We start from the raw sequence: 23,130 nt of genomic DNA, 5'->3' as shown, positions 1-23,130 counted from the left end.
TTAGTTCTATTGTCAGAGACAATAGATATTTCAGTGAAACATGGTTTTGATTTTCTTGGATTTAATAGTTTATTATTGGTTGTACTCTTGGATATGCTGGAAACAGAAAATTTGGAGACAGGTTTGTATGATTCCTTGACATTAGTGATGGTTGTTGATTGTTTCCTTGCATTGGGTTCCAGAGGATAGGGTAAAACATTGGGTTCCAGTTCATGATATGTTCATAGGGAGTGAACGCGTTGTTATAGCCGTTAGGGGAAGAGTAATATGAATGGAGGACGTGATTATTTCTATCTCTTTCATATAACTCGGGTTCCTTCATCTGGTTCCGTTGAAGGTGAATTGAGCTAGGGTTGGTATTCTTACTTTGTTGTTCAGTAGCTAGGATGTGTGTTTTTTCTTCTTGTGGTTTTCTTTTCCAATAAAGATCTGATTTGACATTAGAGTTAATTTGTGGATGTTTTAGTTCTTGGGAAATCTTAGGTGTCCTTGGTTTCATACCCTTGTATATCTGTTGCCGCACATTATGAGTGTTTTCTTTTGGTATATTTGGGTGGTGGTTCATGGTTCTCGAGTTTGTAATCATGGTGGATATTTTATCAGCTAACCATTCTTTTGCTTTTTTACTCATGTGTATTCCATCATGGGATAAATGTTGTGGTTTTATGAATACGTGAGTATTCAATATTTCTACGTTTTTGAACGATTTACAAAGATGATTGATTTTAGAGTTGAGGCGAATAATATCGCGATTAGTGTTTTGGCAATTTTGAGGCGGGATAGATATGAGGATGGTTCTTTGTTTGAGATGAGATAATTTATTATAAGACCTTAGCAGTTACAGTTCCCTCTATCAAACATCTAAGAAAAAAAAAATCGACTTACAACTAACAACTCTAGGAACTAATTTTGTTTGTTCATACAATAGACTACCTATTTTAGAGCCAGAAATAGAGGTAGGTCGGTAAGTAATTAGTAAGTATCAATTATTTCAGCACCAGGTAGGCACCTACATCATGCGGGTCGACAGCTGGATTATCACCAAAGTACCTACTACCTTCCTATCACTGATAGGTATCATTGAAGTTTAGAGAGGAATCATTGAACTTTATTTTGCTCATACGGAAAATAGCCACCGGTGATACATCACGTGAATTCATATTTTACTTTATTTCATTATAGGCACTTATTCTTTATTTAACGTACTTGGTCTATAAAAAATACAGTGAGTTTACAAGTGAGTCTCGTGAACTTGAAACTCTCGAGAGTTTCTATGTAAAACAAACTTGTGTGACAGTTATGTACATCAGTTCCCTCTCTCAAACCTCTTGAAAAAAAAAAAAAAAACTTGTGTGAACAATTCTGTGAAACAAACTGAACTTTTTTTTTTCATTTGAAATTATGTAAGTACGAACTTCTACGAGTACTCGTACCTAATAGAAGAAAACTTACCTTCGACAGTGTCAATATTTCAAGTACCTCGCTGGTACCTATACATCAGTAGGGGGAAAATTAACTTAAAATAAGGGTAATAGAAAGTAAAAATAATAATACTAATAAAATAAAGAGTTCAGCAGCTGAACGGTTGAAACATCGAGAGCCCTCCCCAGTTTGGAGCCACCTACCCCCCAGGAGCGACCACTTGAAATGAAGCTTGGTATAAGGGCTCTTCACTTCGGATGCTTTATGCTGTGTGTGTTTGACACATTGGTAAGTTATGACCGTTTGTCCCTTGGTCCTTGGGTTCTCCCCCTATACGTATAGATACCATTACTGTCTTCTTGTCCCTTGGTCCGGCGCCAATGAGTCTCCTCTGCTCTATGCTCTAACAGGGAAATCCCCCTCTCTTCTGCTCTACCAGGGAGTAGGAAATGAAATTTATTACACTTTTTTTTTCAACTTGAAAGTCTTGAAACGTAAAATAATAGGTAGTACCTACATATTTACATATTTTTTTCTATGAGTGTTACGTATGTGTAGGAACTTGTTTTCCTCAATCAAACTCGCGTTCCATAGAATAACTTCGCACTTTGCATTTCCCACTTCGAACTGGTGCAAAGGTGCCTGTTCCATAAAGCAAAACTGTGCAGTGCACTTTACATTTCATAAATATTTCGACATCTACCTAACCACTTGAGAAAGCAAAACAAATTGATCATTCATTCGGACAACTTCAAGATTGAGCCCTCTCTCGCTCTCTCTTCTTACCTCTTCACTTTTCTCTCTCTCTCCCTTCCACCCTATAACTCCTTCCCTCTATCCTTCCTACTTCCTACCTCTTCATCTTTCTCTCTCTCTCTCATTACCTACCTCTCCTCAGATGGAATTAGTACCACATTCGCTTCAATAGGCATTATAATACGCTTGAAGTCACAAACTTCTTATCAATAATATCTACTTTAGGCCAGGCACTCACTATCAGGTAGACCTGACAGGTACACCTGACAGGAGAAGTAAAGAGGTAAGGACAAAATTAATCGGAGGGGAACATAAGAGAATTAGGAGAACCAGAGAGTAAAGGAAGAAGAAGAAGAAGAAGAAAAGGAGAATGCGAAAGAGAAGAGAGGGTAAGAAAGGAAAAAGAGCTACAAATGAGGATATAAGATAAGAGGACAAAAAACAAGAGAAGAAAAGGATGAAAACGGGACGGAAAATGGGATAAAGAGGAAAGAGATGATAAAGGAAGATGAACAGGAGGAGGAAGAGGGAAGACGAAGAAGAAGAGAAGGGTTAAGAAAAAAGGAAGAAGAAGAGGAGGAAGATGGAGGAAAGAAAGAAGAGAAAAAGCAAAAAACCTTGATGATCTGTTGCCATCTATCTGGTGCAAGTCTTACGAGTCTGCAAGTCAGACTTGCAATAGATAGAAACATAGTGTGCAAGTTCAGACAGCTGTTATTCTGTTGCAACCTGTGGCGCCAAGTTGCATTGGCACCAAATCCTCATCTCAATATTAATATTATAATTCATGTCTCCACCAAACCATCAACTTATCAGAAGAAGATAATTATTTATTATCCTTCTGATATGTGCATCTCTTCATTCCCTTCTTTTTCCATACTTTTCATCTTTCTTCTTCTTCGCCTTCTTCTTCTTCTTCATCACTGTCTTTACATTGACTGGTAACTGGTAACAAATAATAATGGTAAAAAATAAAATATAATATCATAAGAACAGAACTTTGAGGGGAGAGAGAGGATTATTTCAATCATATAATAACAGAAATTTGGGGTTGGGAATGGAGAGAGAGAGAGAGAGAGAGAGAGAGAGAGAGAGAGAGAGAGAGAGAGAGAGAGAGAGAGAGAGAGAGAGAGGTTCGATTCCCGGCTTGGGCGTCCTTTATTCTAAACAAGATAAGTTTCGCCATCCTGGTTAGCTTGAAGGGTTAGCTTCGAAGGCTTTCTGTAAGTGTTTGATCCGTGGTTCGATTACCGCCTTGGGCTAACTAAGCTAACTTTATCCTAACCAGATAAGGTGCGTTCTCAGAACGGTTGATTTCCTCCTATCTTGTCCTTCTTCTCCCTTCGTTTTCTGAAAGATCAACCCTAAGTATTATAAGACCTCTGTTGTTGTTACATTTCCTCTATCTAACCTCTTGGAAAAGAGTAGGTAGGTATTCCTTGTTCCACCTATCAATAGCAAAGTTTATAAATTGATTATCCTAAATTGTTCCAGGATGCGGGCAGTCACAGCAACTTGGGTGCCATTCTTCATCTGAACCGCAAGCTGAGTGAAGCAGAAGCAAGCTACACAGAATCCATACGGCTGCAACCCGAGGATAACACTGCACGACAGAACTTGCGCAAGCTGCAAGCTCTCAAGTCCACCAATAGCTCGTGACCATAGCAGTAAGCTGAGAGCTTGCAAGCTTACTTGAAAACTGAGTAATGTAAATCAGACAATGAGTCCTCACGAAGCTGAGTGCACCCCGTACTCCAAGTACAACGTCGAAAAAACGTCGACCCCGCCGGGAATCGAACTCGGGACCTTCAGCGTGCAAGTCTAGTGTGATATTTATTATAACTTTCGAACAGACAGTCCGAATTTGGTATTACGTTCAACCGTGCGTTTGGTTACAATTACAACCATATGTACGTTCGGTTCGGAGTTTAACAAATAAGTAAAATTGTGGAGTTGAAATATTCAAACGAAGTTAGTTCAATTTATAATTTTACTAGCTGAATTCCGTCGCTTCGCTCCGGAATCCCGCTAGTTCATCCCGAGGCATGGCCAAACTTGTGGAAAAGGTAGAGAGAGAAAGAAAAAGAAAAATAGAGAGAGAAAGAAAAAGAAGGGAAGCACAGTAAGAGTGAAGGTAGGTATAAAATAGAGGAAAAGAGAGAAAGGAGAAAGAGAGAGGTAGAGAGAGGAAGGGAAGAAAGGGAGAGTGAAAGAGAGAGAGAGAGAGAGAGAGAGAGAGAGAGAGAGAGAGAGAAAGGAGTGAGTTTATCTAAGATACATATTATTATGTTGTGAAATCACTTCCCGTTTGGTCTACAGCTGGAAGCTATGCAATGATATTCACTTCAATGCACTTCATCTCAATTCTCTCTCTCTCTCTCTCGCTCTCTCCCTCTCTCCCTTTCCTTCTTCCTTGTCAATCTCTTCTCTTCCTAAATCTGAAGTCTTGTACCCTAAACAGGCTATGCTTTTTGTTGCGATTAGATTGTAGGCATTACCAGTGTAAAGAGATTATTGAAATATGGAAATTAATTGAAAAGGAGGCACTTAGTAATGCTGTGATATCGGCAAAAGCTGTGAACAAGCTCTGCTTTACCACAAATAACTTCAGATTTGAGTTGAATTTGATATTGGTTCCATGAGGACCAGGCCTAAAACGGATAGTTAGATAAATAGGTAGATTTTTCAAATTTACGACGCAATCGTTGGAGCCGCCACCGCGCTGCGACATACAAACCGACTGGAAGAAGCTGAGGAGTTTTATAGGAGAGCCGCCAAACTGAGACCATTGGTATGTTTGAGCTCGAAAATGAAAAAGTGTGATATGTATGTACTAAAAAATACCTGTTTGAGCTTAAAGTGTGTGAGACTAAAAAGATACCTAATAGGCTGGTAGTCTAGTTGGTTTCGAAGGCGTGCCTGCCTTGTAAGCGCCAAGTCGAGGGTATGTAGTTACATAATGTATAGGTATATTGTTTTACTCAGGCAATTCATGATCAAATGACCACAGAGGAGCTACAGTTCTACTTTGGATCTACGTCACCAGGGGTACTTTTTCAAATATATCTACATAGGTATGTAGTTACTAAATGTAGGTATATTGTTTTACTCAGGCAATTCATGATCAAATGACCACAGAGGAGCTACAGTTCTACTTTGGATCTACGTCACCAGGGGTACCAGAATATGAGGTGATACTTTGGCCGGCAACCTTCCGGGAAATTGTACACCTTAGGGCGTTCGGCAGGTAAGACTTAATTGACATAAGTACCTATTGTCCATAAAAAATATGGTCAACAACTTAACTTTTAGATTATCAGTTAGACGAGCAACAGAAATAGAAATCATATTTACCTATCACAATGTCTCTACAACTACCTATGTATCTTTACCTGTTGTATTTTATTTCATTGTCATTCTCTACTACCACTATTAATTTACATTTACCTTTTTTTTCTAGTTGAGCAAGGTCTTTTTACTGAATTGTTAGTTGTATGTATTATTCTTTAACCCATCAAATATACGAGACCTTGTTTAGACTGCTGGGGTAAAGGGACTTTTCAGTCCTATTCGGGCAGGATAAACAAGATATATTCTATCATATAATATTCATAATCATAACTTTATTTTAAAAACTACATAATTAGGTATTCACTTTTTTTTGGTCCTTGATGTTCTTGTCCAATAAAACTAGGGTCAAAATTGGAAGCAAGTGAATCAGCCTATTCTGACGTGTCAAAAAATATTCCGAATCAACCCATTCTATGTCGACAGATAGAAATTATGAATTACAAAATGTATCGGTATTGCATTCTTGATTAAACTAACCCAGTCTGTGTCGACAGCTGTGGATATTCTGGCATTACATTCTGGATTAACCCATTCTCTATTTGTAGACATCTGGAGCTCAAGCTAGTGCCCAATGAGAACTTGCTATCGGCCAACTTTCAGTTCAACATCATATCGGATGAGGGTAGTGTGACGGACGCCCAGTACCCTCTGGAATGTCATTATATTTTCACCAATGAGAGCGTTACAGCTGCCGTCAGTTATTGTCCAGGTATACTCGTGGTGAGTAGGCGAAGAAACACGATGGTACCCGAATAATTCCGAGTGGTTTGGTGAATTGAACGGTGGGACCTTTATTGAACTAGCGAATTTAGTGAGCACCACAAACGGTGAACTAGATGAACTAAGAAAGGGGGCTTGTACAGAACTCCCCAAGGGCTAATTGAATACAAAATCCAATGCCCGCCAGTTCAGACCATCTGCCAGACCTGGTAGGTCTATGAGACCAAGGTCTGTCGGACAGTCTGAGTGTGACTGGCGGGCATAATGAGTGAATATCGTCCTGATGCGTTCAACATTTTTGCCAAATTTCTTCACAATCGGACAAAATTTTCGAGAGTAATCTATGAACAGTTTGTTAAAATACTCTATAAACCTCGAACTTCTTCAAATCCATCTGCCACTCACAACGTCTCTCTCAAACTCGCCGCGATTCCTCTCTGCACTGCTAAATTAAGTTGATGCCAAGGCGGTCTCTTCCTGATCCCTTATGTGCCGCGTTCATTTTAGTTTAGGACTATTGCACTGCGAGGTAATCCCTTTCCCCTGGACCAATAGAGGCGTCACGGAACAAACTTACAGACAAACTAAACGCAAAATCATCGAGATAAAACTTTAAGCTCACTTCGTTTGATTCTTGATCATCAAAAACGACCCTCATTCCATTGCTGTCCTGATGCGTTTCTTAAAGAGAAACAACTTCCTCAAAGAACTGCAGGCCACCTTATTTAGTCGCCGCAAATAGCCTATGTAGCTAAATTGTGTAAATAAAATAAACAAACTATTGGTCATTTCAGCGAGGTTTCATATTCCTGTCGGATGACACATGGGAGGTACTTCCTCTAAATAACAGACTGGAAGCTCTACTGGACAGCAACTATGATTCGAACTGGGGTCGTCACATTGTGAAGCGAGTGTCACTACCGCAGGATGCTTTCGATGATGTCATCAGAGGTACGTTGTAAAGATGGCTTTAGATTTTAGACGAACTAGTTTGATGTAAACTATACAGAGGCTTAGACCAGCGACTCACTGATAGGTATATACACCTGATCAGGTCGCCCTGTCAGGTCTACCTGATACCTGATAGTGAGTGGTTAGCCTTTCTTACGAGAACTTGGCCTGGCGCACTGCCGTGCACTTTGAATTGTGAAAATAGAACTGTTGCTCTGACTCAGGTGAGGTTTCAAAGTCAGAGAGCAGAAAAAAATGAGGAACTAGGGAATTTTTCTTTTTCCTCTACAACTTCTAAAGTCCGAGATAAATCTATTTAAAAAATACCGGTAAATCTTGAAATCTGACGTCACGGCATACGCTCTTGTAGGCGATGACGTCACATCAACTGTTTCGAGCAAAGCTCCCTCGCAGGCAACACATTAATGTGTTTGTGCGCATACGTTTCTGCGCATTTCTTGAAGTCTGACGTCACTATACTCTTCGAACTTTTTCATTAGACCGGCAAATGAAAATTGAATTTTCGACCTTTTATTAAACTTACTTTTTCGGAGTTACAACCAACCTCAGTGGTGCAGTGGTTAGCACGGTGGACTTTGAATCTGGAGGTTGGTGGTTCGAGTCCAAGTCATGTCATAAAATTACTCTTCGAACTTTTTCATTAGACCGGCAAATGAAAATTGAATTTTCGACCTTTTATTAAACTTACTTTTTCGGAGTTACAACCAACCTCAGTGGTGCAGTGGTTAGCACGGTGGACTTTGAATCTGGAGGTTGGTGGTTCGAGTCCAAGTCATGTCATAAAATTTAGCGTAGTATATTAAGCGGGGAACGACATTTGTGACAAGCATTTATGCTTAACACAATTAAAATTCTTTTTTTTTTTTCCCCGATAAGTAGGTATACACCCCGATACACTTCGCTAAATTTTATGTCATGACTTGGACTCGAAACACTAATCTCCTAGGTAGGTATTGTCTTGTACGTCTTCTGACATACTTCTGTAAGTCAAAAATTATATAGGTAACTAACTACCTACGTCTTCATTTATGAAGTTTTTCGTACATCGAAGAGTTTACCCCTTCATGTGAGTTTAATTTAGTTGTAAAGTAATTTCCCAAGACCAATGAATTTATTTATGATGTAATTAATTATTGCTTTCAATATTTGCAGAAGATTTGCCAGACTTGAGCCAGGAATCATTCATGCCTCTCTCTTCACCAATGGCAAACTTGTTCGTAAGTAGAAAAAACATCTTTTTTTTTGTAATTCTATAATTATGAAATTTTGTAGTCCCATAAGTATGAAGTACAGAAACTTCTTAGGAAAATATTCACATTACACAACGTTCTATTTCATAACGTAAACGACTTATAACTTATGGTTCGATCTTTCTCCAGTTAAACATCCAAGACAAAGTTCTCGACAAAAGAGGTCCAGAACGAAGAAGAATCTAATGGCTGCAGAACCTGAGGATTTAGTAAAGGCAAACATAAAAGAAGCTGTTTAAAAGAGGAACCAACAAAGTCAGGATAACCTGGTTGATCACAAACATCTGTTTCAATTAAAAAAAAATCGTTTGTACAAACTACCTACATAGTGACCAATAGAACGCTCTCTCCCTTTCTCTCTCTCTCTCTCCTTCTCCCTTCCTCTCATTTTAACTCAAAATATCATGCTCTCCCTCTCTCTTTAGATTTCTATCTATCTCTCTCTCTCTCTCATGTTACCTCAAAATGTTACGCTCTCTTTACATTTCTCCTTCTTCTCTCTTCGTCTCTCCCTATCCTTAAGTTGCAGGTAGTTTGTCTCTCTCTCACTCTCTCTCTCCCTGTCTGTCTTTCTCCTCTCTCTTTCTCTCCAACATCAATGTAGCATGAAAGCTGATTCCAACTATTGGATAATAATTAGAGAGGAATCAAAAGAGATAGAGAGAGAGAAAGAAAGAGAGGGAGAGAGAGAAAGGAAGAAAGAGAGAGAAATAAAGAGAGGGAGAGAGAGAGAAAGGAAGAAAGAGACAGAGAGAGAGAAAGAAAGAGAGGGAGAGAGAGAGAATGAAAGAGATAGAGAGAGAAAGAGAGGGAGAGAGCATTTTGAGGTATACCTACCCATGTATTATGTATATCATCAAATAGTTATAAGCTTAAGACTTATAAGTTATAAGGGAGAAAGAAAGATAGAAGAAGAAAAAAAAAGAGTGAAAAGGAGAAGGAAAGAGAGATACCTATAGACGCAGACAGAAAGGAAAGGAGAGAGAGAGAGAGAGAGAGAGAGAGATAGATAGAGAAAGGCGAGAGAGAGAGAGAGAGAGAGAGAGATAGAGAAAGGAGAGAGAGATAGTCAGAGGTAGATAAGGAGAGAGAGAGGAGGGAAGGGCTTTTGATGTTTTGACATTGATGAAGAAAATAATTTGGGTTTCGGAGAAAGGTAATTTTCAAACACGCTGAATTTTGTATGCTGAGTTCCTGCATAGTATACAGAGTGGTCCCAATGTTTGGAAAATCCTGTGTAGAAAGCTTGTAACATGGGGTAATTTTCTAATTTTCGATTTTGAACGGATAAATGATTAGAGGCTTAGAAAAAACGTAATTCGTGGAATTTTGTCACATTTTTTAGAACGTGTCTATAGGGTATTCTAGAAACTGTTTACGTATACAGGGTGTCCCTGAACTCATTGTTGGAACCTTGAATGAGACCTCCATGGGTTCTTCTTCTTCTCAAGTAGATATTGAAGTCATCGAGTAGGTATTGAAAAAACAAGGTCTTGAAAAAATCACAATAAACTGTAAAATTGATCAACCATTGGAATGAAATAGCGACCAGACCTCTATTATGCTCAGTTTCTCAGCCGTTCAAAAGATGTTCGAGGGTTTCCAAACTTTCGGCTCACCCTGTATTGAATATTTTCAGCGTCTACTGACTTGCTGACTTCTTGATATTCTCCGGAAATATCACTCTGCTGAATGAGGGGAGGGGGGGGGAGGTGCTGAGGGGGAGAGAAATTTCATCTTTTCTCCAAATTACTTGTCTCTGCCTAAATAAAGCGATGCTATAAAACTGTTGAAATAATGGCACTATTCCTCTCAAATAATGGGAATAAATCTCAATAATGGGACTACCTGTCAAATAATGGGACTACCTGTCAAACAATTGGACTACCTGTAAAATATTGGGACTACCTGTAAAATATTGGGACTGCCTGTAAAATATTGGGACTGCCTGTAAAATATTGGGACTGCCTGTCAAATATCAGGACTACCTGTCCTACTTTGACAGTCTTAAGCTGTGTCCACAGATAGTCGACGCCGTCAATGTTTTGGTTTGTGAAGAATTCGTATTTTTCTTCCACTTATACAGTAGCTAACATGTGTTTTTCTTCTTCTTTGGTTTCAGAGAACCAGACTGTCCGAGGCGGAACTTTGGTTCAGAAAAGCTCAGAAGTTGGCACCGGATGATCCAAATGTGTATCAACACTACGGTAAGTTTTCTTTTATATTATTATTATTTTTAGGACGGTTTGTTGAACGAACGAAGTGAATTTTAAGTTTTAATAACAAACTAAGTTGAAAACTAAGTTTGTCTGATTTTCAAGAAATTTGGCAGAAATGTTCAACATGTAAAGGACATTTTTTGCACATTATAGCTTGGGCAAAATTGGGCTTCTGACGGTGTTTTGCCACTTTCCAGTAAATTCGCCCTCGACCGTCTCACAGACTGCTGTCTGTCAAGCGGGAGTGGAGGAAAAGTCTTGAGACCTAGGTCTCTCAGACTGAATGACAAACCTAGGTCTGAAGCTTTTCCCGTCACACATCCCGAATAGCTGACAGACCGCGGCCTGTCAGGCTTTCTCAGCGTGAGTGCATGACGGGTAAGATTCTAGGCCTTCACCAACCACTCTCATACCATGTTTTTCTCTCCTGTTCCCAGGTCAATTTCTAGCAGAGCTGGGCCGCTATCAGGAAGCGGTTCTCCTGTTCACCAAAGCGGTTGAGTTGTCACCGCTGGATTACGACGCAATCGTTGGAGCCGCCACCGCGCTGCGACATACAAACCGACTGGAAGAAGCTGAGGAGTTTTATAGGAGAGCCGCCAAACTGAGACCATTGGTATGTTTGAGCTCGAAAATGGCTGGGATTGAACCCACGCCCTCCTGTTTACCAGGCGAGCGCCTTGACCACTACACCACCGAGGTAGGTAGCGCCTTGACCACTACACCACCGAGGTAGGTAGCGCCTTGACCACTACACCACCGAGGTAGGTAGCGCCTTGACCACTACACCACCGAGGTAGGTAGCGCCTTGACCACTACACCACCGAGGTAGGTAGCGCCTTGACCACTACACCACCGAGGTAGGTAGCGCCTTGACCACTACACCACCGAGGTAGGTAGCGCCTTGACCACTACACCACCGAGGTAGGTAGCGCCTTGACCACTACACCACCGAGGTAGGTAGCGCCTTGACCACTACACCACCGAGGTAGGTAGCGCCTTGACCACTACACCACCGAGGTAGGTATTCCATACCTCGGCTGGGATTGAACCCACGCCCTCCTGTTTACCAGGCGAGCGCCTTGACCACTACACCACCGAGGCAGAAAACAGCGAGACTCATAAAACAGGAGAAACTATTATTGGACAAATTATCAAGCGTGACGGGAGGCGCGTGAACGTGAGTTTTTTCACAGATTTGGCGTTAAAAAAGCGGTTGAACCGTACATTTCTCGAGGTCCGGCCCGCGAAAACTTTTGATCATCAATAATAATGGAAGTTGTCTGCAAAATTTTAGCGACCTGTGACTGAAGGTAAAGTCGTGAGAAGCGCTAGTTCCTTTTGAGCTTTTTCCCAGTATAGCCCTAAATGGCGGAACTTTCGTCGCTCGAACTTGGCACAGAGATTCGATAAATTATGTCGATCAAAAATATCCTTGGGCCCTGTTTCCAGAAGGTACGGTTCGGCTGTGATTCCGGACGAGAGTTTTCCGGTACGTATATAATAGAAAAATATATATATATATATCCGGTCACACTAAGCTATAGTCCATTCACACTAACCTATTGTTCTCATCCACTCCAGTCACCAGCACGGTCACGTCCACATCGTTGTACTCCTCGGCAAAGTTCGTCTCTCCGGCCTCGGCTAACTTCGACTCCAGCGTGCATTCCAACGCCTGAGGGCACCACGCGCATAGACTCTCCGGAATATCACGAACCTACACGAAGTGGGCATTTGTGAAAATGTTGGTCAAACAAAGGAATTTCAGATGATAAGAATTAATCTTCTTATTATTATTATTCCGTCGCTTCGCTCCGGAATCCCGCTAGTGCATCCCGAGGCATGGCCAATCTTGTGGAAAAGGCATGGCCGAACTTGTAGTTATCAAACTAAAAACATAAACGAAACTCAAATATTAGGCGAGCGAGGAAAAGTTTTCTCTCCCGCAGTCTCTGCACTCTGTGTATTTCTTATGGTGATTTTAGCGATCAAAAATTGATCATATCTCAGGATCGGTTTAGAATTTCGCAAAATCCTTTCTTATTGCACACCTAGACCATAAAAGGAATATTCCTACCAAATTTCAGCTTTCTAGGTGTTGTTGTTCTCGAGATAGAGCGATCAGTGTGTGAAATGTGAATGAGTGAATGGATCTTGTTCTTATAATATAAGATACCTGTGAAAAGGATAATTTAGTGGTGCCAAATATTAATTAGTAAAATACCTACTAACCTAGGTAGCTAGGTACTTTAAATGATGTTAATTGGATTTTAGGTGACTGTGTGATCCAAAGAATCAAGTGCAACGATTGCCAAAGATATTATATTTTTATGTTTTTCCTTTTTATATTATTTATCCTTTGCACAAATAAAAATATAATAAAATTGTTAAAATATTGGAACAATTAAATAATGAACCGTGTTGCTGATTTTGGTTTCCTCTACCTAGTGTCTTACATTTTTAGCGGATGTACCAAATACTTCTAGACCATATCGTGCCAACATCTATAGATGTGGTATTGGTGGATGCATCAATATTACTACAATATTGGTGGATGTGCTCAATTCACAACTCACCAAGGATCAACATAATTATTATTAACGGATGTGACCAACCTCAGTGGTGTAGTGGTTAGCACGGTGGACTTCGGATCTGGAGGTTGGTGGTTCGAGTCCAAGTCAAGCCATAAAATTTAGCGTAGTGCATTAAGCAGGGAACGATATTTGTGACAAGCATTTATGCTTAACACAATTAAAATTCAAAAAAAAAAAAATAATAATAATAACGGATGTGTCACTTGTACACTTAGGTACTTTAATAAGCAACAAAGAAACACCTGCTTGACCATTCAGCATAAACTCAATAAGGGTTTGGGTAGGGCATGAGACTGACAGGTGTGATGGAGTGATGGTTGTACAAACTAAAGCGGATCTTAGCGCCCGGGCAGATTCCCGCCCGGGCAGTCTTTCTCCTAAACAGATATGGTTCGCTATCGGAACGCTACCTTTCTGCTATCCTGTCTTCCTTCTCTCTTCGCTTTCGGGACAATAAGACCTTAGCAGTTACAGTTCCCTCTATCAAACATCTAAGAAAAAAAAAATCGACTTACAACTAACAACTCTAGGAACTAATTTTGTTTGTTCATACAATAGACTACCTATTTTAGAGCCAGAAATAGAGGTAGGTCGGTAAGTAATTAGTAAGTATCAATTATTTCAGCACCAGGTAGGCACCTACATCATGCGGGTCGACAGCTGGATTATCACCAAAGTACCTACTACCTTCCTATCACTGATAGGTATCATTGAAGTTTAGAGAGGAATCATTGAACTTTATTTTGCTCATACGGAAAATAGCCACCGGTGATACATCACGTGAATTCATATTTTACTTTATTTCATTATAGGCACTTATTCTTTATTTAACGTACTTGGTCTATAAAAAATACAGTGAGTTTACAAGTGAGTCTCGTGAACTTGAAACTCTCGAGAGTTTCTATGTAAAACAAACTTGTGTGACAGTTATGTACATCAGTTCCCTCTCTCAAACCTCTTGAAAAAAAAAAAAAAAACTTGTGTGAACAATTCTGTGAAACAAACTGAACTTTTTTTTTTCATTTGAAATTATGTAAGTACGAACTTCTACGAGTACTCGTACCTAATAGAAGAAAACTTACCTTCGACAGTGTCAATATTTCAAGTACCTCGCTGGTACCTATACATCAGTAGGGGGAAAATTAACTTAAAATAAGGGTAATAGAAAGTAAAAATAATAATACTAATAAAATAAAGAGTTCAGCAGCTGAACGGTTGAAACATCGAGAGCCCTCCCCAGTTTGGAGCCACCTACCCCCCAGGAGCGACCACTTGAAATGAAGCTTGGTATAAGGGCTCTTCACTTCGGATGCTTTATGCTGTGTGTGTTTGACACATTGGTAAGTTATGACCGTTTGTCCCTTGGTCCTTGGGTTCTCCCCCTATACGTATAGATACCATTACTGTCTTCTTGTCCCTTGGTCCGGCGCCAATGAGTCTCCTCTGCTCTATGCTCTAACAGGGAAATCCCCCTCTCTTCTGCTCTACCAGGGAGTAGGAAATGAAATTTATTACACTTTTTTTTTCAACTTGAAAGTCTTGAAACGTAAAATAATAGGTAGTACCTACATATTTACATATTTTTTTCTATGAGTGTTACGTATGTGTAGGAACTTGTTTTCCTCAATCAAACTCGCGTTCCATAGAATAACTTCGCACTTTGCATTTCCCACTTCGAACTGGTGCAAAGGTGCCTGTTCCATAAAGCAAAACTGTGCAGTGCACTTTACATTTCATAAATATTTCGACATCTACCTAACCACTTGAGAAAGCAAAACAAATTGATCATTCATTCGGACAACTTCAAGATTGAGCCCTCTCTCGCTCTCTCTTCTTACCTCTTCACTTTTCTCTCTCTCTCCCTTCCACCCTATAACTCCTTCCCTCTATCCTTCCTACTTCCTACCTCTTCATCTTTCTCTCTCTCTCTCATTACCTACCTCTCCTCAGATGGAATTAGTACCACATTCGCTTCAATAGGCATTATAATACGCTTGAAGTCACAAACTTCTTATCAATAATATCTACTTTAGGCCAGGCACTCACTATCAGGTAGACCTGACAGGTACACCTGACAGGAGAAGTAAAGAGGTAAGGACAAAATTAATCGGAGGGGAACATAAGAGAATTAGGAGAACCAGAGAGTAAAGGAAGAAGAAGAAGAAGAAGAAAAGGAGAATGCGAAAGAGAAGAGAGGGTAAGAAAGGAAAAAGAGCTACAAATGAGGATATAAGATAAGAGGACAAAAAACAAGAGAAGAAAAGGATGAAAACGGGACGGAAAATGGGATAAAGAGGAAAGAGATGATAAAGGAAGATGAACAGGAGGAGGAAGAGGGAAGACGAAGAAGAAGAGAAGGGTTAAGAAAAAAGGAAGAAGAAGAGGAGGAAGATGGAGGAAAGAAAGAAGAGAAAAAGCAAAAAACCTTGATGATCTGTTGCCATCTATCTGGTGCAAGTCTTACGAGTCTGCAAGTCAGACTTGCAATAGATAGAAACATAGTGTGCAAGTTCAGACAGCTGTTATTCTGTTGCAACCTGTGGCGCCAAGTTGCACTTCGCTAAATTTTATGTCATGACTTGGACTCGAAACACTAATCTCCTAGGTAGGTATTGTCTTGTACGTCTTCTGACGTACCTACTTCTGTAAGTCAAAAATTATATTTAACTAACTATGTACGTCTTCATTTATGAAGTTTTTCGTACATCGAAGAGTTTACCCCTTCATGTGAGTTTAATTTAGTTGTAAAGTAACTTCCCAAGGTCAATTAAATTTATTTATGATCTAATTATGGCTTTCAATATTTGCAGAAGATTTGCCAGACTTGAGTCAGGAATCATTCATGCCTCTCTCTTCACCAATGGCAAACTTGTTCGTAAGTAGAAAAAACATCTTTTTTTTGTAGTTTTATAACTATGAAATTTTGTAGTCCCATAAGTATGAAGAAACTTCTTAGGAAAAAATTCTTACAGCCAAGACAAAGTTCTCGACAAAGAGGTCCAGAACGAAGAAGAATCTAATGGCTTCAGAACCTGAGGATTTAGTAAAGGCAAACATAAAATAAGCTGTTTAAAAGAGGAACCAAAAAAGTCAGGATAACCTGGTTGATCACAAACATCTGTTTCAATTAAAAAAAAAGTCATCCTTTTACATTTTCAGCGCTTTCATCGTGGCAAGAGGGCCAGAGGTTCTTTCAGATCAACTGATTTCAACTCTGAGCAGTTCCGATACCGGTCAGCTTTGAACTCTGGTCCATTCAGATATCGTTCAGCTGATGCCATCCGTTCATATCCGTTCAGATATGGTTCAGCTTTCCGTTCATATCCGTTCAGATATCGCTCAGCTGGCGAATCGAATCCAACTCTAGAAACTGCTCTCTTCTTGGATGAACCTGGCTATATTCTGTTCTCTCTCTACTTCAACAACGATGATCAGAAGCTACGAGACATGTTGCTTGCTTATGTCAATGCGGTGAGTGAAAGTTGTTAGTTTTTGGACCCAGCCGGTGGCGAAAAACACAAGGAAATTGAGTAAATATAAATATAAATATCCATCCATATGCATCAATAAACATCCATCAACAGATAAATCAAATACATAAACAGAATGGGTGTTTCATCGAAATTCAATTTCGTACCTAGTAGAGAAACACTTCATCCCAAATAATGTGTGTGATGATTCTATAGTCATCTTGGCACCTCTTTTTTCTACTCTAGATGTTTTTCAAGGGGATATCAATACTTTTCGACAAAGTTTTATATTATTCTCTCACACTTTTTCCTCCTTTTCAGGTACAAGCCCTATATCACCACACCAGTACAGGGCAATACCTGGACATTGTTCTGGTACGCCTGGACATCTTCAAGAAGCAGCCTATGGACCTGCCTCACTATGGCGGTGATAGGTCACGCCTACTGGACTCGTTCTGCTCTTATGCTGCTAAACATAATCCGGCCTCGGATGAAAATCCTGACCATTGGGATATATCACTGTATGTCTCCGGGTAAGAAGAAATGGTCATAAAAACAGTATTATTTTTTTAATTTCTTCCACTCTGTGTCTGTAGGGGAAGAATTGGCCATAAAAACGGCATTCTTAAAAAAAAAAAATCTCCGTTTTTTTTTAATGAATTTATTGGTTTTCGGTTGCCCTCACAAATCTATTAAAAACAATTTCAATCTTGAATAGATGGATAAACCATTAGTAAAGTTTTGTATACAAGTAGTTTACTTATTTTATTTCCTTTTGCAGGTTGGACTTCTATGCGATCGAAAATGGGATGCACAGTGGTGCTACGATGGGTAAGTTGGGTCGATTACAATCTCAGCTTTTGTTATAGAAAGAAAACTCGAACTCAGAAAATATTTACCGAAAATAAACTAATAAACCGACCCTAACTTTCCCACTATCCCCATTTCCAGGTTTAGCCACAGTGGGTGGTGTGTGCACAGAGAAATATTCCTGCATCATTGCAGAACTTGGCACTACCAATGAATACGGTAACCCGTATCCTTCTTCTGGATTTACCGCTATTTATATCCTGGCTCATGAGATAGGACACAAGTAAGTAAATGAGATTGCCTCCAGCCAACTTTTACAGCTGCAATTCCCAGGTAGGTACTAATATTCCTGCCTTGATAGCTCTACAGTCAAGCAACTGGCTCGTAATCGTAATGGGCTTTGGGCCATATTTAGAGCTTCATTTTTCTATTTTATTGTAAGCCAGACTCCAAAATTTGGAGCATCCACCCTCTCCCTCGACAAATCCTGGATACGGCCCTGACTGGGCTTGATTTGCTAAGATAACGAACAGCCCCTATAATCTGAACTCTGATAGAAATTAATGGTAAAAAATAAAGAAGACACTTTTAACCAACGGCGAACAGAGGACGAAAAAAGGCGACCCAAAATGGTAGATAATTGATGAATTTGAAATGTCTTATTTCAGTCTCGGAATGCACCATGATGGAAGTTCCAACTATTGTCCCAAGGAAGGTTTCATCATGTCTCCTTCTAGGGGTACTTCAGGAGAAGTTTCCTGGTCTTCCTGCAGCTCTCAAGTACTTCAGACATTACAGTAAGTGCCTCTACCTTTGTAACCTCTAGTCAAACATCTAAAGTTCCTAAGTCCTATTGGACTAATTTTCAATGACAAAGTTTCTTGACTTGGCGGGACGGAGCTCTACCGCGCTCCTTAATAGATCATTGGTCAAACGGTCGTCAGATATAGGATGCGTTATTTTTATTTATCTGTTAAGCATCGTCTAACGTCTACAGCTACACAATGGTTGATATAAATCGTCTGAAACATTCCCAAAGAGGCCAAAAAGATATAAAAATCCGCCCGCACTTTGTTTGCAGAACCAAGGACTGCCTACTGGACAAACCTCGCAAGATGTCGTCAACCATGAATCACTCCAAATTTAACGAGCATCCTGGTAAAGTTTGGGGAGCGAAGAAGCAATGTGAGGTTCTATTGCGAGACACGGAGGCGGAAGTTTGGAGCGTGGAAAATGGGGAAGTAAGTGAAATGGGAATTCTTAAAAGAGGTGTTAAAAACCACGACAATAACACGTTATTTATAAATTTCTGGGGATCTTACTTGATACAGATTAAAAAAGTAAAAAGGCGAAATAATGGGACCATCCAATGTCTAAAAACGACACAAAAGCAGACCAAATAACAAGTGCTTGGTGGTACGTTTGACCATTCATACCTAATTCTGTTTCAAAATTTCTCTTCCCCAGAGTATCTGTACTATTCTGAGATGTCACAATAAGAAGAACCCGGGCAAGTTGTATGTATCCGGCCCTGCTCTGGACGGTACTGAATGTGCCCTTGGGAGAGTAAGTGCTCTTGAGGTGAAATTGATAATTTTATGAATCACTCCAAATTCAACGAGCATCCTGGTAAAGTTTGGGGAGCCAAGAAGCAATGTGAGGTTCTATTGCGAGACACGGAGGCGGAAGTTTGGAGCGTGGAAAATGGGGAAGTAAGTGAAATGGGAATGGACAACGAAGGACTTTCAGACGAAGGAACTACTAGGAAGTGTAACAGGTTCACCCCCTAAAAGCACGGACCATTTAGATACCTTATTAAAGGGATTTAAAGAAAGTTCTTAAAAGAGGTGTTAAAAACCATGACAATAACACGTTATTTACAAATTTCTGGAGATCTTACTTGATACAGATTAAAAAAGTAAAAGGGCGAAATAATGGGATCATCCAATGTTCAAAAACGACACAAAAGCAGACCAAATAACAAGTGCTTGGTGGTACGTTTAACCTATAGCCCATTCATAACCAATTCTGTTTCAAAATTTCTCTTCCCCAGAGTATCTGTACTATTTTGAGATGTCACAATAAGAAGAACCCAGGCAAGTTGTATGTATCCGGCCCTGCTCTGGACGGTACTGAATGTGCCCTTGGGAGAGTAAGTGCTCTTGAGGTGAAATTGATAATTTCGCTGTTTGGACCCCTTGAAGCCCCGAACAGGTTCGAAATACAATGAGAAAAATTAGAAATTTTCCTTCATACGAGTTCTTCTAGTATGTGTTAATTTTTTTTCCTCCTTATTCTTCTTCTTATTTTCTTTTCTTTCTCCAAATTTCATCAAAATGGTACAGGTCGTTCAAAAGTGATAGTCAAATTGGCAAAACAAACAAAAAATCAAATAGTAAAGTTTTTTTCCCTGCTTTTACTTAACAATGAGCTCTTATACCCAACCATTTTTGCAGATCTGCAAAAGTGGCGAGTGTGTACGTCACTCTTCCCCTCCTCCTTCACCTTCCCCTCTCCAAATTTCATCAAAATGGTATAGATCGTTCAAAAGTGATAGTCAAATTGGCAAAACAAACAAAAAATCAAATAATAAAGTTTTTTTCTGCTTTTACTCAATGAGCTCTTATACCCAACCATTTTTGCAGATCTGCAAAAGTGGCGAGTGTGTACGTCACTCTTCCCCTCCTCCTTCACCTTCCCCCTCCCCAACACCACCACCCCGACCCAGCAGCGGAGTGTGGAGTGATTGGAAACCAATGGGGGAGTGCCAATCTGAATGCCTAGTGAAATCCCGCGGCTATCAAACCATGCGTAGAGTATGTAAGGGTGCGGAGCCCAATAGTTGTACAGGCAGAGACGAGGAGAACGTACTGTGTAAAGACGAAAAGGTAAACTGGGGGTGCGGAACGTGGCAACTCTTTTGCACTCGCGATGTTTTTGAAGGGGATATCAGTTGTTTTTCGACATAGTTTTTAGAGAAGTCTAAACAAGATCTTGGGAATATTACGGATTTAATAGTAAAATTTAACATTTACAACAAAAGACCCCGAACTTGGTTATAAAGAAAGGGGGAAATTTAAACTTTGATAACAAAACAAGAAGTGAGTCAAAAATTGTGGAATTCACAGCGATCCATCTGTTAATAATTGAATGTTATTGGCTGGGGGTGCGGAACGTGGCAACTCTTTTGCACTCGCGATGTTTTTGAAGGGGATATCAGTTATTTTTCGACATAGTTTTTACAGAAGTCTAAACAAGATCTTGGGAATATTACGGATTTAATAGTAAAATTTAATATTTACAACAAAAGAGCCCGAACTTGGTTATAAAGAAAGGGGGAAATTTAAACTTTGATAACAAAACAAAAAGTGAGTCAAAAATTGTGGAATTCACAGCGATCCATCTGTTAAGAATTGAATGTTATTGTCATTTGGTTCCAGATATGCAAGAAGTCCAAGCGGATCTCTGCTAGTGACTTTGCCACCAAGAAATGTTCCTCGTTACAGAAGATTCTACCATACATAGATGAAAACAGCTCGGGAATACAAACCCCACATAACGAAGGTAAGAGAACTGGTTGGTTATAATAATCAAATTATCGAAAAAAAAGTGAGAAAAATGCTTATTAAAAGTACCTTCTCATCATTTTGAGTGCACTGAATATCGACCAGAAAACATGATGCATTTTCTGATTTCCAACCTTTATTGATCCCTTCAAATTTTTCTCAAAAATTTCAGAGAAAAACTGGACGAGTTGTGCGATCTTCAGTTATAATAATCAAATTATCGAAAAAAAAGGGAGAAAAATGCTTATTAAAAGTACCTTCTCATCATTTTGAGTGCACTGAATATCGACCAGAAAACATGCATTTTCTGATTTCCAACCTTTATTGATCCCTTCAAATTTTTCTCAAAAATTTCAGAGAAAAACTGGACGAGTTGTGCGATCTTCTGTCGCAAGAAACAATCTGGGGAATACTTTGCTCCCCGTGTAGATATGAGAGGAAGCACCTATTCTGCTGAAGACTTATATTTTCCTGATGGCACTTGGTGCTATGGGGATGGAAAGTTACAATACTATTGTCAAAACCACGAGTGTACACCAGAGGTATGAATAGAATATAATATCTATGTAGGTACATGAAATTAGCTTGGAGGGTAGCGTGTCTACCTTGTAAGCGCTAGGCTGCGAGCTCGATTCCCGTCCGGGACGGAATTTAACCCAAACAGATATGGTTCGTTCTCTAAACGGCTGGCTTTCTTCTATCCTGTCTATCTTCTCTCTTCGTTTTCGGGACGATAAGACCTTAGCAGTTACAGTTCCCTCTATCAAACCTCTTAATAAAATAATAAAAACTCGGGTGTAGGCGGGCCGTTTTTTGTTAACAAGGAGGAGTGGCTAAACTTTTCAAACCCCTTTACCGGTCTATTTTCAGTCAAAACCCACCAAGTCTGCCAAATCTAGACGTGGAGACCCTCTAGCTACTCTGTTCGATGATTACAACCTCATGGACAATGCTCTGAACCCGGAACCTCTGGACTATGAGACCCTACAGGATAACCAACCGTTTGATATGGAGAAGGGAGTCGAAGTACATGACTATATTGAACTGCCTCAGTGAGGTAGTGGGGATTTAGCTAGTCAAGTTACCCGACTATATTGAACTGCCTCAGTGAGGTAGTGGGAACTCGAATCCAACTCTAGAAACTGCTCTCTTCTTGGATGAACCGGGCTATATTCTGTTCTCTCCTTACTTCAACAATGATGATCAGAAGCTACGAGACATGCTGCTTGCTTATGTCAATGCGGTGAGTGAAAGTTGTTAGTTTTTGGACCCAGCCGGCAGCGAAAAACACAAGGAAATTGAGTAAAAAATAAATATAAATATCCATCCATATGCATCAATATCCATCAATAAACAGACAAATCCATAAACAGAATGGGTGTTTCATCGAAATTTAATTTCGTACCTAGTAGAGAAACACTTCATTCTAAATAATGTGTGTGATGATTCTAGTCATCTTGGCACCTCTTTTTTCTACTCTAGATGTTTTTCAAGGGGATATCAATACTTTTCGACAAAGTTTTATATTATTCTCTCACGTCAAGTTACCCGTCTATATTGAACTGCCTTAGTGAGGTAGTGGGGATGATTTAGCTAGTCAAGTTACCCGACTATATTGAACTGCCTCAGTGAGGTAGTGGGGATTTAGCTAGTCAAGTTACCCGACTATATTGAACTGCCTCAGTGAGGTAGTGGGGATTTAGCTAGTCAGGTTACCCGACTATATTGAACTGCCTCAGTGAGGCAGTGGGGATTTAGCTAGTCAGGTTACCCTGACGAGGGTGGTATTGGGAATTCTGCTGGTCAAGTCGAGCTGGCGTTGAAGGTGGTGTTGGAAATTAAGCTAGCCTAGTGGAATTGTACTTTGGGGGAGTTATTGGAAATTTAGTTAGTCAAGTGGAACTGAATGCAGTTCGCAATGTTGTAATTATTTTTAAATTTGTGATAACTTGACACAACATGGTCACTTACTGACAAAAAAAAAAAAAAAAAAAAAA

The 23,130-nt window shown here is 39.8% G+C and overlaps 1 protein-coding gene across 1 annotated transcript; it reads left to right on the top strand.

The window, feature by feature from the left end:
- Window positions 1-3,672: 3,672 nt before the first annotated feature.
- LOC103506138 (A disintegrin and metalloproteinase with thrombospondin motifs adt-1-like) lies at window positions 3,673-23,095 on the top strand (the record flags this gene model as incomplete). The annotated part of the gene is made up of 20 exons (XM_026821263.1): window positions 3,673-3,829; window positions 4,890-4,969; window positions 5,292-5,425; window positions 6,075-6,249; window positions 7,044-7,200; window positions 16,098-16,162; window positions 16,447-16,758; window positions 17,079-17,290; window positions 17,539-17,588; window positions 17,709-17,850; window positions 18,236-18,364; window positions 18,649-18,808; window positions 19,035-19,133; window positions 19,175-19,279; window positions 19,621-19,719; window positions 20,213-20,455; window positions 21,008-21,131; window positions 21,491-21,675; window positions 22,004-22,245; window positions 22,767-23,095. Coding segments are annotated over 19 exons (2,814 nt in total), but the record flags the coding sequence as incomplete, so codon positions are not given.
- Window positions 23,096-23,130: the final 35 nt, after the last annotated feature.

This window comes from Diaphorina citri, unplaced genomic scaffold (genome assembly GCF_000475195.1).
Source record: "Diaphorina citri unplaced genomic scaffold, Diaci psyllid genome assembly version 1.1 scaffold217, whole genome shotgun sequence".
Taxonomy (NCBI): Eukaryota; Metazoa; Arthropoda; class Insecta; order Hemiptera; family Psyllidae; genus Diaphorina; species Diaphorina citri.
Note: the sequence above shows the minus strand (reverse complement) of the source record. Positions and strands in the feature narration are given on the sequence as shown.